A 12,500-nucleotide genomic window follows, 5' to 3' on the forward strand; every position below is an offset into this window, starting at 1 on the left:
AGGCTCTTCTTGGTCCTTATAAAGTCTCGTTTGAGAAGGAGGAGCTAGGTGAGGAGCATCGAGTGAGGTTAATTTCACAGGAACTCCACAATTTTGGCCAAATAACTTGCGTCCCCTCTCCTCGATCTAAACTCCCACACTATAAAAGCTCAATTTTGACCTTGCTGCTAAATCTGGATCACCTTGCAACCCTGACCTTCTCAATCCCTGACTGGCGCCTAATGTGGACCTCAGACCCACGTTTCCTGGCAGGCTTTGAACCTGGTACCCAAGTGCCTGCCACATTTCAGCCATTTTCGCTCTACCCACCGAGTTACACCCATGACGTGAGTTTCTGGATGGAGCCAGACACATTTGACGAACTTGACTTTCACGAGGCAGTCCGCGTAGCCACGTGCGGCGCCGTAAAGAGCATACAGCTTGTAGACAGGTTCCGTCACCCCCACATGGGACATGCTAGCCTGTGCTACCGATTGTCATATCAGTCGCCAGATCGTGCCCTGTCTCGCACCCGAGTGCTGGACCTGCAAAACCAGCTGCGCACACTACTGCCTCTACGCTTGAACATCACCCTGCGGTAATCAAGGAGTCTTTTCTTGTGAAAGCAGAAACATTACGCAAGTACCTCAGTCTCAAGTAAACACAAGATGAGCCATACCAATAATGGTTACACCCTAGATTTTATTTAAGTTTTATACTTGACACCATATTCAGGTCAATGAACCGATAGAAGCTCATTGGATTAAAGAAATATGCATCTAAAAAAAGCTAGCATGTTTTCTATTAGTGTTTTCGTACCAAGGCCTTATTTCCTTATCAAGGCACTACATACCAACAGGACACTGGAGTATTTTTCCACGTCTTGCTCTAATTTAAAAGGCAAACAAAACTAATAACTTTGGTTAATTTGCTATTTGATTCATATTTCATGCCAGGGCTTAATATATGATGGAATAATTGATTTAAATAATATTTTTATTAGTATTTTAGTTTTCTTTAGTCATTATCCAGAACACATCTTTACATTCAAGGGGTATTAAATGACTTTTTATGCTCTAGTCCACACCCAGGATTAATTCTGCGCTTGTTTATTTTACAAAAGAATTTCTCAATTGAAACAGATTGTTTGCGCAAACTTGTTTTTTTACTGTTGCTGGAATTGATGCATCCGTAGAGGTTTCTATGTTCTATCGAATACCTTCTTTTATTGCTATAACAAAAAGTGCATGACCTCAATGTGCATCAAGCCAGTAATAATCAGTCAATGTTTATGCACCAAACCTAATGAGAACATGAAATCTTTAAAATCTTACTTATCGACCCTTTAATTTTCTTCTGGTTCTAAAAGGAGCTTCATGAGTACGCTGCATCATGTGACAAATTTTAATGGCTTGATAATTGTTTATTGTTTGATGATTGGATTATATTTATGGATCTGTTTATGGTGAATATAATACTGAATAAAATTTTATATCACTTCAGAGTTGTTTCTTCTTAATTTGAATTCCACTAGGAGGGAAGGTTTAAGCCGGTATCTTTGTGGTACATTTGAAGAAGAAAAACTTTCTCATTCCCTATTTATCCCTAGTGATGGATGATTACTCAGTCACAGATGGCTTTGGTGTCATCAGGATTCACACTGGTGAGGATAGAATGAACATTTGAGAGAGGAGAAAGAGATTTGCTTCAAAAATTGTCAAGCGAGCCATTTAAGAGAAACCAGGACCAGGATTAAGGCTTCATTTTATTTATATTTTATGTTCATTTGCTTTTATTACATCATTTGTATCAGTGTACAGATATTTTCTGACTGATTCTATATTTCTTTAGCAGCCTGCCTCAGCTTGATCACCATCTTGTAGGGTTTGGGGGTAAGTGTAATTCCATATATAGGGGTAAAATCTGGTGCTCCTGCATCTTCAGGCCAAATAAAGTGAAAGCGCCGCAGCAGTGTGACCAAGACAAGGAAGAGTTCCATGCGAGCCAGACCTTCACCAAGACATGTGCGAGGACCTTCACATATACACAGACACATCCATAAAATGTCGCGTAGCTTTTGTCTATTGAAACTATTGAAAATCTCTGATGTAGGTAGTAGTATTTAGTGTGGAGTAGCATATTATGGCTAACGGTCAAAGCTGAAGTGTAAAAAAACAAAAAACTCACCAGCAGAAAAGGGCAGAAAGGCCTCTGGCTTCTCAAACTGCCCCTGTTCATTTAGGAAGTTTGATGGGTTAAATTCATGCGGAAACTTCCACTGGCCTTCTTCACTCAGCACTGAGGAGAGGTTGGGGATAATGAGAGTGCCCTAGAATGAAGATTATCCATAAGCAACACAGAAAAATAATAGGTGTGAATGCATGGAAATGAAATGAAATGAATTGTTACCTTCGGGATGCTGTAGCCCAACAATTCAGTATCGCTCGTGGTACAGTGGAACACACTCAGAGGGACGGTTTTGGCGATACGCTGAGACTCGTGAATCACTGCCTGCATGTATGGCATGTTGTGTCTGTCTTCAAAAGATGCGTGATCTTTTCCAGCCAGAACTTCATCAATCTCCTGCTGGCATTTTTCTAGAAGCGAAACCAAAAAAAGCACAACGAATGTCACGACAAACATCTTTCTTTCTCAGCTCTACCATTTAAACTTTGCAGAGCGAGAAGACGGCACAGTCGTTACTTCATAGCTCAGACCTTGAACGTCTGGATGAGTGGTAAGGTAGAGGAAAGCCGTAAGCAGGGTGTTGGATGTTGTATCAGTCCCAGCAAAGTGCAGATCCAGCAAATGCATCACAAGCTGAACCTCAGCAAAAGAGGAACCATCAGCTCTCTGTCAAAAGCATCAGATATCTGTAACTGTAGTGATCAGTCCCAATACTCAGTAAGTTTAAAAAATTGTACTTGTAGACAGCAGGATCCAAATTAATGGTCACACAAATAGTTTTCTCCTGCAATGTTTAATGTTTAATTTGCCTTCGATTTTATCCCAAGTAATATACAGTATATGCTTGTGACTTGCTTAACGTTAGCTCATGTACTGTATGTACAGTAAGTTGATATCAGTGGCGTTCGATCCAATAGCAACTTTGACCTTCTTCGTAATCTCTGTTCCAGTGGTACTACCCACCAATTAAAGAAATGCTGAGAGGGTGGAAACAGTAATTACTCAACAGTTCATGGAAGTTCATACAGCTGAAAAAAAGTCATACACACAAACCTTATCGATCTCGTCCAGATAACAGTCAACAAAATCTCTTGGCTGTCCTGGGACTCTTGTTGTTTTGTGCTTGTTTATCATTTCTAATGACCTTCGCTTTAATATCTCGACAGTTGTAAAGGCTTTCTTAAATGGAAGGGGCAGATATCTTACTACAGGAAGTGTATCGTAAATCTGTAGGAAAAATAAAACAAAATATCTTGCATACAGAACAAACTTCCCATATATGATAGAGATGATGATGTTGTTGATATGTTTTACCATTCCCCAAGGTCCGTTGGCGATTTTTGAGATGTCTGTGAACAGCTGGACATACTCTCTAAGGGTTTTGTCCTCATAGTCATACCGAGTGCTCAATAAAACTAGGTAGATGATATTTGATGCTGCGTCATGGAACAGAGTCTGTGGATTCATGGTGCTGCCTGTTCAGAGAAAGTGACAATACTCAACAAACTCAACATATTCTGATTTTTCTTACTTTCACATTTTATTAGATTTGTTTATTCATTCATCTTCTACCACTTATCCGAACTACCTCGGGTCACGGGGAGCCTGTGCCTCAGGCGTCATCGGGCATCAAGGCAGGATACACCCTGGACGGAGTGCCAACCCATCGCAGGGCGCACACACACACTCTCATTCACTCACGCAATCACACACTACGGACAATTTTCCAGAGATGCCAATCAACCTACCATGCATGTCTTTGGACCGGAGAGGAAACTGGAGTACCCGGAGGAAACCCCCGAGGCACGGGGAGAACATGCAAACTCCACACACACAAGGTGGAGGCGGGAATCGAACCCCGACCCTGGACGTGTGAGGCGAACGTGCTAACCACACAAGCCACCGTGCCCCCCTAGATTTGTTCATGCACAGCTAATTTTGGGTTATGAAACCTGGAAGATCATCTATCATGTATATGGTGTGCTGGGAAAACCTGTCCAACATCTAGTATTGACTGTCAGCAAGGCTAGCAAGATATTACACAGCTTTAGACAGACTGGCTGGTGTATATATATGGCAGACTGCCTCCTTACCCTTCTTCAAGGGAAGAACTCAAGCTATGCAAATCAAATCAACTGGAAATTCTAAAATACTGACCTTAGAGAAACAGTAATGATAACTAACCAATACTTTTTTCCATTCGTGCGACCATGTGCTGAATTTCACCCAGGATCCTGGCCTCCATAGACTGTTTGCCCATGCCAAAGTTCCTCAGCGTCATGAGGTCAAAGCGCCGATGTTCCTTCCATCCATGACCGTAATCAGCCATAATAACACCTGTCATATATAATCACTTAATTAGTTGTATTTTTAAAGTTATAAATGCATTCTGCTTTCCAAATTAGAGCAGCTTAGTATTTAAATCATCTGCATTAACAGACAACGATGGACAAGGTAGCTTCATTTTATATAAACATCTGTATCTGTGATTTGAATTACAGCTGGCATGACTTTCAGAGCTGCTGTGTTGGAAACATTAGAAGAAGAAACATCTACTGAACAATCAGAATTTAGCAGCACTGTTATGTGAAGTATTTAGTCCATGTCTGATAAAGAGTGAGGCTGTAATTATGTAAACAGACATCACCTTTCTTTTCCGTGACATGGCTGACCAGCAGGTTTCCTGGACGTCCAGAAAAGACAGCAGATTTGGTCACCAGAGCTTCTTTTATTGCCTTTAAACCATTAAGAACAACAGCTGGCCTTGTCCCAATATACAGGCTGTAGACGATCCCATAGCGCTCAGCAAACTAAAGAGTGATGGGCAAAAACATTCACAAGAAGAATGCATTTTTATCTTTATTGGCTACACTTAATGTTTTTTTAATGTTTTCTTAAAGTGCAAACTTTAGAGTTAAACACAATCATCACAGTAATCTGAGACAAGACAATATGGCACAATACCCTTTCAAAATCTTTCAGAGGATTGTTGATGTTGAGCTGGAACAGGTTGCCAAATAAAGGGATAGGTTGCGGTCCAGGAGGGAAGTTCTTAGGCTTCTGGATCCTGATGAGGAGGAAGAAAATGCAGATGCAAAACACAGCCAAAATCCAGGAGCCCAGCATGATTGACCGTCACTCTGCTTCTATGTGCTTGTTCCTGCAGGTGGAAAATCTTGTAATCATTACACTGGTTAAAGTCCTTTCATCACTCAGGGGTCACAAAACCACCATGGCAACTTGCCAAGGCTCTTTTTTAGTTGTCTGACCTCTCTCACCTGAGGAATATCAAAGACAAAAAAACTATGTCTAAATCATAAAATCTTATACAGAAGTAGACTATATGGCAAAAAGTTGACATCACACTGATATGTGGTTCTTATATATTTATATATAAGGTTTTAATCATAAATTAAGGTTTTTCTTCTGGGCATAAAGCAAGTTCCATAAAGAGTAGAAGACTTTGAGCAACATGTACTGTAAAAGGATTTAAAACAGAGGATGTCCAAAGCCTGGGGCCAGCAACAGAGAAGCCGAGAACTGGGAGCTGAACTGGGAGCAGAAATAGGAGCAGAACTGGAGCAGAACTGGAAGCAAAACTGGAGCCGAACTGGGAGCAGAACTGGGAGTATAGATGATCAAAGAATGGGGTCTAGACCCCTGAGGTCTGATAAAATGTTCGGAGCAACATGTTTGCATATTTTTACTTTGGTTAATGGTTTTCTGCTTGGTTAAATGTGGCACAGAATAATTGTGGGATGGATAAGAACCTGACTAATGACAATAAAATACAACTAACATAAGAAATTAAATGACCTTTTGTGTCTTTTGTTCTTGGGATAAACACATTAATAACTGAATAACTTGATTATGTAACCTTGTGTTAGACTCAACAACACAAAAAAATCTCCTCAGGACATCTTCCCTCATGATTATTGTTACGAACTATGTTTGTGGGTTCGGGGGTTTTGTTTGTTCTTTCTCTCTCTCTCTTTGCTCCACTATCTACCTTTTCAGATCCCTACCATTGGACACTTCCTGTCAATCTTCATTATCCTGTGTGACGTCACCCGTCGACCCACCAGTCAACCAGAATCAGAATCAGGATTAGAATCAGAAACAGAAGGAGAAAGAAGATGTGTGCTAATTTGTTAGAGGGCTCTATTGTTGTTCATTCGGTTTTAGTATGTCAGACTGTTCATGTATCCCAATTTGTCAGTTATTTTGTGTATGTGACTTGCGGGTCACTTTGTGTATGTGACTTGAGGGTCACTTTGTGTATGTGACTTGAGGGTCACTTTGTGTAAGTGACTTGCGGGTCACTTTGTGTACGTGACTTGCGGGTCACTTTGTGTACGTGACTTGCGGGTCACTTTGTGTACGTGACTTGAGGGTCACTTTGTGTACGTGACTTGAGGGTCACTTTGTGTACGTGACTTGCGGGTCACTTTGTGTACGTGACTTGAGGGTCACTTTGTGTACGTGACTTGAGGGTCACTTTGTGTACGTGACTTGCGGGTCACTTTGTGTACGTGACTTGAGGGTCACTTTGTGTATGTGACTTGAGGGTCACTTTGTGTATGTGACTTGAGGGTCACTTTGTGTAAGTGACTTGCGGGTCACTTTGTGTACGTGACTTGCGGGTCACTTTGTGTACGTGACTTGCGGGTCACTTTGTGTACGTGACTTGAGGGTCACTTTGTGTACGTGACTTGAGGGTCACTTTGTGTACGTGACTTGCGGGTCACTTTGTGTACGTGACTTGAGGGTCACTTTGTGTACGTGACTTGCGGGTCACTTTGTGTACGTGACTTGCGGGTCACTTTGTGTACGTGACTTGAGGGTCACTTTGTGTACGTGACTTGAGGGTCACTTTGTGTACGTGACTTGCGGGTCACTTTGTGTACGTGACTTGCGGGTCACTTTGTGTACGTGACTTGCGGGTCACTTTGTGTACGTGACTTGAGGGTCACTTTGTGTACGTGACTTGCGGGTCACTTTGTGTACGTGACTTGCGGGTCACTTTGTGTACGTGACTTGCGGGTCACTTTGTGTACGTGACTTGCGGGTCACTTTGTGTACGTGACTTGCGGGTCACTTTGTGTACGTGACTTGAGGGTCACTTTGTGTACGTGACTTGAGGGTCACTTTGTGTACGTGACTTGCGGGTCACTTTGTGTACGTGACTTGCGGGTCACTTTGTGTACGTGACTTGAGGGTCACTTTGTGTACGTGACTTGCGGGTCACTTTGTGTACGTGACTTGCGGGTCACTTTGTGTACGTGACTTGCATCGATGTTGAAGATTTGTTTTATTAGGGGGTTATGTTCAAGCTAGCGCAGTTTTGTTTTGTTTATTTCTTTGTTTTGGCACCGCTCATGTCTCGTTTTCCCTTTGTGTCTTTTGTTATCTTGTTTCTGTAGATATAGTAAATATTATCACCTTTTGTCACCACCATTTGTATGATAATAGAGACAGGTTTTGCCCACAATTTGTTGTTCGTGTCGTTGATTGCCACATACACACCAGAAATCTAACTTTATAATCATTTCATATTGTTAAATCCCAACCATACCCCTAAACATCATTTGGGGTCGTAACAATTATTAAGAGAGGCGTAAAGTTCAATGACCAATCAGGTAGCGCTTCCCTCATGAATATTCATAAGCCCTACACTTCTGCCGTGCTAATGCTAAAGCAGGATTTGGTTGCTTTATGAATATTAATAAATCAGCCTTCTTGCGTAGAGGTTTCCTCGTGAATATTCATAAGCCCACCCCTGCCTTCCTACGTTTCTGAAATTCGCTGACTGGACGGTGTGATTTCTTTTACACGCCTCCGTGATGACGCGCCAGGAGAAAACATGGCGACGAAGGGACTCCGTCAGCGTAACAGACGGGGGAGCAAACACGACGCCAGCACCGTGAACAGTCCGCCTGTCAGCGAACACCGTGCTGCAAAGGACGAGAAAAGCGTCGAGGACTTTAAACCCACCGAGTCGTGCAATGAGTGAGTAAAGCCGAGGTCTTTATTCCGCTGACAGCTCAGTGCTGGTTTATTAATTCATCTGTAACGCGTTATGAGGCACAGTGACACACAGGGACACAACGACACAACGACACGTCACACCGTCATGCTGTCACACCGTCATGCTGTCACACCGTCATGCTGTCTCACCGTCATGCTGTCACACCGTCATGCTGTCACACCGTCATGCTGTCTCACCGTCATGCTGTCTCACCGTCATGCTGTCTCACCGTCATGCTGTCTCACCGTCATGCTGTCTCACCGTCATGCTGTTATCGAGTCTCCCTGAGGCACTTAGCTATGCTAGCTGACTAACCGCGAATTGTAATAAGATTTATTCATTCATTCATTTATGCATTTTTTCATTCACTTGTGCATTTATTCATTTACGCTTTCATTCATTCATTTATGCATTTATTCATTCATTTATGCATTCATTCATTTATGCATTTATTCATTCATTTATGCATTCATTCATTCATTCATTCATTCATTCATTCATTTATGCATTTATTCATTCATTTATGCATTTATTCATTCATTTATGCATTTATTCATTCATTTATGCATTTATTCATTTACGCTTTCATTCATTTATGCATTCATTCATTCATTTATGCATTCATTCAGTTATGCATTCATTCATTCATTTATGCATCAATTCATTCATTTATTTATGCTTGCATTCATTCATTCGTTCATTTATGCATTTATTCATTTACGCTTTCATTCATTCATTTATGCATTCATTCATTTATACATTCATTCAGTTATGCATTTATTCATTCATTTATGCATTCATTCATTCATTCATTTATGCATCAATTCATTCATTTATTTATGCTTGCATTCATTCATTCATTCGTTCATTTATGCATTTATTCATTCATGTATGCATTTATTCATTCATTTATTTATTCATTCGTTTTTTATGCATTCCTTTATTAATTCATTCATTTATTCATTTATGCATTCATTCATTTACGCATGCATTCATTTATTTACACATTCATTTGTTTATGCTTGCATTCATTCATTTATTCATTCATTCATTTATTTATTTATTTATTCGTTCATTCATTTATGCATACATGCATTCATTCATTCATTCAGGCACTTAGCTATGCTAGATGACTAACTGGAATGAGACCCATTCATTCATTCATTTATTTATTTATTCAACCCTGCATGCATGAATCAGCCTGAACTGAGTGCATCTCATGCGCCTCGTGCTGCACCTGCATGTGCTTACTGGCTGTTTATGGTCTTATAATAACATTAACCATTACATGATCGCGTGACCCTAGTAGTCTCTTACGCACATGCGCAAGTATACCAAATTACTCACAAGCTTGGGTTAAATCACAACCATAATCACTGCTCAAATATACTCTCACCGTCTTGTTTATTAGGGGCATTTGTGCATCTGCACCTTCATGCTGTTATCCAATCAGTCCATCATATGGCAGCAGCACAATCAAAATAAATAAATAAATAAATTAAGAAAATGTTGATCTTTGTGGTTTTGTGACAGTTCTGTGGGTGGAATCGCTGTTTGCTAAGAGAGGTCAGGGGAAGATGGCCGGATTGATTCGTATAATCCAGTAATCATTTTTTACAGCCGTATGAGTAGAAAAACATCTCTGTACACACAAAACCTTGAGGTGGATTAGCTACACCAGCAGAAAACCACATCGTGTTCCACTCCTGTGAGCCCAGAGCAAGAACCTGAGGCTGTCATGGACACAGACTCACCAAACTGAGTGACGTTCTGCTGTTTCTTCTGCTGTTGAAGCTCATCCACTTCAGAGTTTGATGTGTTGTGTGTTCTGAGATGCTTTTCTGCGATCGTTTGAGTTACTATAGACTTTCTGTCAGGTATTTATTTTCTAATACTAAGGGTACCAATGTCTCCTTTCAGGTCCTCCAGTAGTAAGGGAGGTCAGGTTTGGGCTCCCGAGGGCTCGACTGCATTCAAGTGCCTGGTGTCAGCCCGCTTCTGCGCCGCTTTGCTCAGCAACATCTCAGACTGTGACGAGACCTTCAACTACTGGGAACCGGTGAGCTGAGTGTTTTTATCATTCGACTCTATTTTAACAAGCGACAGTGAAGCTGACAAGTGAGTCTGCTCTGTTTCTTCAGACTCATTACCTGCTGTATGGGAAAGGGATGCAGACATGGGAATATTCCCCCGTCTACGCCATTCGCTCCTACGCCTACCTGTGGCTGCACGCCCTTCCCGCGTGCTTTCATGCTAAGATACTTCAAACCAACAAGGTAGAACTAGAAAAGGCCTCACTTCTTCACCCGATGCACTAAATCTTATCGCTCTATTTCCGTCCCATAAGTAGCAAAAATCCGGAAAAAAAAATAATCACTAAAATTAGCATTTAGTTTAACGGATTTTTGCAGAAGTTTCATCGATCTTCTCTCCGTGTCTTTCCAGGTCCTCGTGTTTTACTTCCTCCGCTGTGTGCTGGCGTTCGCCTGTTGTGTGTGCGAACTCTACTTCTATAAGTAAGTGTGATACTCTGGTGATCTGCGATTTGTTCTGTCAAAACAACGTAAAAACCAATCTCACGTGCATTGCAGGGCGATCTGTAAGAAGTTCGGCCTGCACGTCGCCCGGCTCATGCTGGCCTTCCTGGTTCTAAGCGCAGGGATGTTCTGCTCTTCTGCAGGTAGGCATGTATGTGCATGAATAAAAATGAAATAGTGCTGTTTAGTATTCATTCATTTCTAAAAAATCTATAATACCTAACCCGTTAATTCCAACATAACCGAGTCTAAAATACAAACATACTGAGCGCATCTCGTTCGTCAGCGACAGGCAACTGGGCGATGATGTAAATTCCACAAGGTTATTCTCTAAGCTTCTTAGCAAATAAATAGAAAAGCAATAAATGCTGTAGATCTTCAGCGTTCAGTAAGAAAAGCTAAAACTCATCCATACGTAGATCTTTTTTTTCCTCTTCTGCAACATCACTTTTACCCCTTTTCCACCAAAAAGAACCGGGTGCTGGTTCAGAGCTAGCGCTGGTGCTGGTTCAAAGTCGGTTCCACTGGCGAACCTTCTAAGAACCGGTTTGTCTTTCCGTCGGTTAGAGAGCATCACAGAACCGAGTCTGACGTCACTGTATACGTGTCACGTTACACAGCAACGTTAGCGCAGCAGTGACAAAAAGTACATAACGTTATTTTATCATTAACATAGAAAAAAGTTAGCCTTAGCATGTAGCTACCTACTATCATGTGTGCTGATAATGTATCATATTGCGGTAAAGTAAAAGTGTATTAAGTGAGGTGACATACGGCTAAGTACGGTGACCCATACTGTACTCAGAATTCGTTCTCTGCATTTAACCCATCCAGAGTGCACACACACACAGCAGTGAACACACACACACACACCGTGAACACACACCCGGAGCAGTGGGGAGCCATTTATGCTGCGGCGCCCGGGGAGCAGTTGGGGGGTTTGGTGCCTTGCTCAAGGGCACGTCAGTCGTGGTATTGCCGGACCGAGACTCGAACCCACAACCTTAGGGTTAGGAGACAGATTCTCTAACCATTAGGCCACGACTTGCCCCAACATTAGTATAACTAATTAAACATTAGTATACTTAAGGTGCATTATCATAAGCGCTAACAGTAGCTCTGCCCACAGCCCCAAACACAAGCAGTTCTTAAGTCTAGACCAGCAACGTTTTGGTGCTACTTAAGAACCACTTTTCCTGGTTCAGAGCCGGTGCTTTGGCTGTCAAAAAAGAAAGAACTGGTTCTAGATTAAGCTCCGAACCAGCACCCAAACTGCCTTGGGGGAAAAGGGGCAATAGGGTTTGTTTACCTTCTCTGTCCAGGATTTCACAGGTTAGTTTTGGTCAAAAACGATCAAACATTGCTGCGGCTTTTTAACACACTTTCATTGGCAAAACTGTAAAGCACAGGACTGACACCAGTGCAGGACGTTACATGTAATAGCTTTCTATGATGTGGCTTTGGCCGAACGATATCTCACAGTGCATCTTGGCCCAAATCTACACAAATTTCTATAAGAATTCGTCCGCTTCTTGTGTTCACAGCTTTCCTGCCCAGTACCTTCTGCATGTACAGTACGATGGTCGCGATGACTGGCTGGTTCCAAGGGCGACCGAGTCTGGCCATACTGGGCATAGCAGCTGGTGCCATCGTCGGCTGGCCCTTCAGCGCTCTGCTCGGGTGAGTACCTCGTTTGTGTGCACTGGCATGAACTACGATGTTATTTCAGTCGTTTTTGGTGTTTGTTTCTTGCAGCTTTCCCGTTGCCT

At 41.9% G+C, this 12,500-nt stretch overlaps 3 protein-coding genes across 3 annotated transcripts in view; 2 read left to right on the forward strand and 1 right to left on the reverse strand.

The window, feature by feature from the left end:
• fdxacb1 (ferredoxin-fold anticodon binding domain containing 1) overlaps window positions 1–1,481 on the forward strand; it is a 5,517-nt gene extending 4,036 nt beyond the window's left edge. The window contains exon 6 of the mRNA XM_060862695.1: window positions 1–1,481. This exon is cut by the window's left edge and continues 449 nt beyond it. Coding sequence (XP_060718678.1) covers window positions 1–581 — 581 coding nt within the window. The 3' untranslated portion in view covers window positions 582–1,481.
• Window positions 1,482–1,726: 245 nt separating this feature from the next.
• LOC132840751 (cytochrome P450 2D15-like) lies at window positions 1,727–5,332 on the reverse strand. Its single transcript, XM_060862697.1, has 9 exons — window positions 5,131–5,332; window positions 4,814–4,976; window positions 4,351–4,503; window positions 3,481–3,641; window positions 3,220–3,393; window positions 2,697–2,832; window positions 2,389–2,576; window positions 2,167–2,308; window positions 1,727–2,013 (listed from the first exon to the last, which is right to left on the reverse strand). Exons 1-9 carry the CDS (start codon window positions 5,290–5,292, stop codon window positions 1,817–1,819), a joined length of 1,476 nt encoding a protein of 491 aa, XP_060718680.1. The 5' UTR covers window positions 5,293–5,332; the 3' UTR covers window positions 1,727–1,816.
• A 2,662-nt stretch (window positions 5,333–7,994) lies between these two features.
• alg9 (ALG9 alpha-1,2-mannosyltransferase) overlaps window positions 7,995–12,500 on the forward strand; it is a 9,605-nt gene continuing 5,099 nt past the window's right edge. The window contains exons 1-7 of the mRNA XM_060863540.1: window positions 7,995–8,175; window positions 10,115–10,253; window positions 10,336–10,470; window positions 10,640–10,710; window positions 10,786–10,874; window positions 12,276–12,411; window positions 12,487–12,500. The exon at window positions 12,487–12,500 is cut by the window's right edge and continues 74 nt beyond it. Coding sequence (XP_060719523.1) covers window positions 8,030–8,175; window positions 10,115–10,253; window positions 10,336–10,470; window positions 10,640–10,710; window positions 10,786–10,874; window positions 12,276–12,411; window positions 12,487–12,500 — 730 coding nt within the window. The 5' untranslated portion in view covers window positions 7,995–8,029. The remainder of the gene's footprint in view (window positions 8,176–10,114; window positions 10,254–10,335; window positions 10,471–10,639; window positions 10,711–10,785; window positions 10,875–12,275; window positions 12,412–12,486) is intronic.

The sequence above is a fragment of the Tachysurus vachellii genome, chromosome 26 (assembly GCF_030014155.1).
Source record: "Tachysurus vachellii isolate PV-2020 chromosome 26, HZAU_Pvac_v1, whole genome shotgun sequence".
NCBI classification, from domain to species: Eukaryota; Metazoa; Chordata; class Actinopteri; order Siluriformes; family Bagridae; genus Tachysurus; species Tachysurus vachellii.

Coding starts and splice junctions, on each gene's coding strand:
- LOC132840751 (XM_060862697.1), bottom strand. CDS start 5,292: ATGCTGGGCTCCTGGATTTTGGCTGTGTTTTGCATCTGCATTTTCTTC. Junction 2,833..3,219: donor ATCTGGACGAGATCGATAAG/GTTTGTGTGTAT, acceptor TGCTTTTGACAG/AGAGCTGATGGTTCCTCTTT. Junction 2,309..2,388: donor TGGGCTACAGCATCCCGAAG/GTAACAATTCAT, acceptor TCTTCATTCTAG/GGCACTCTCATTATCCCCAA.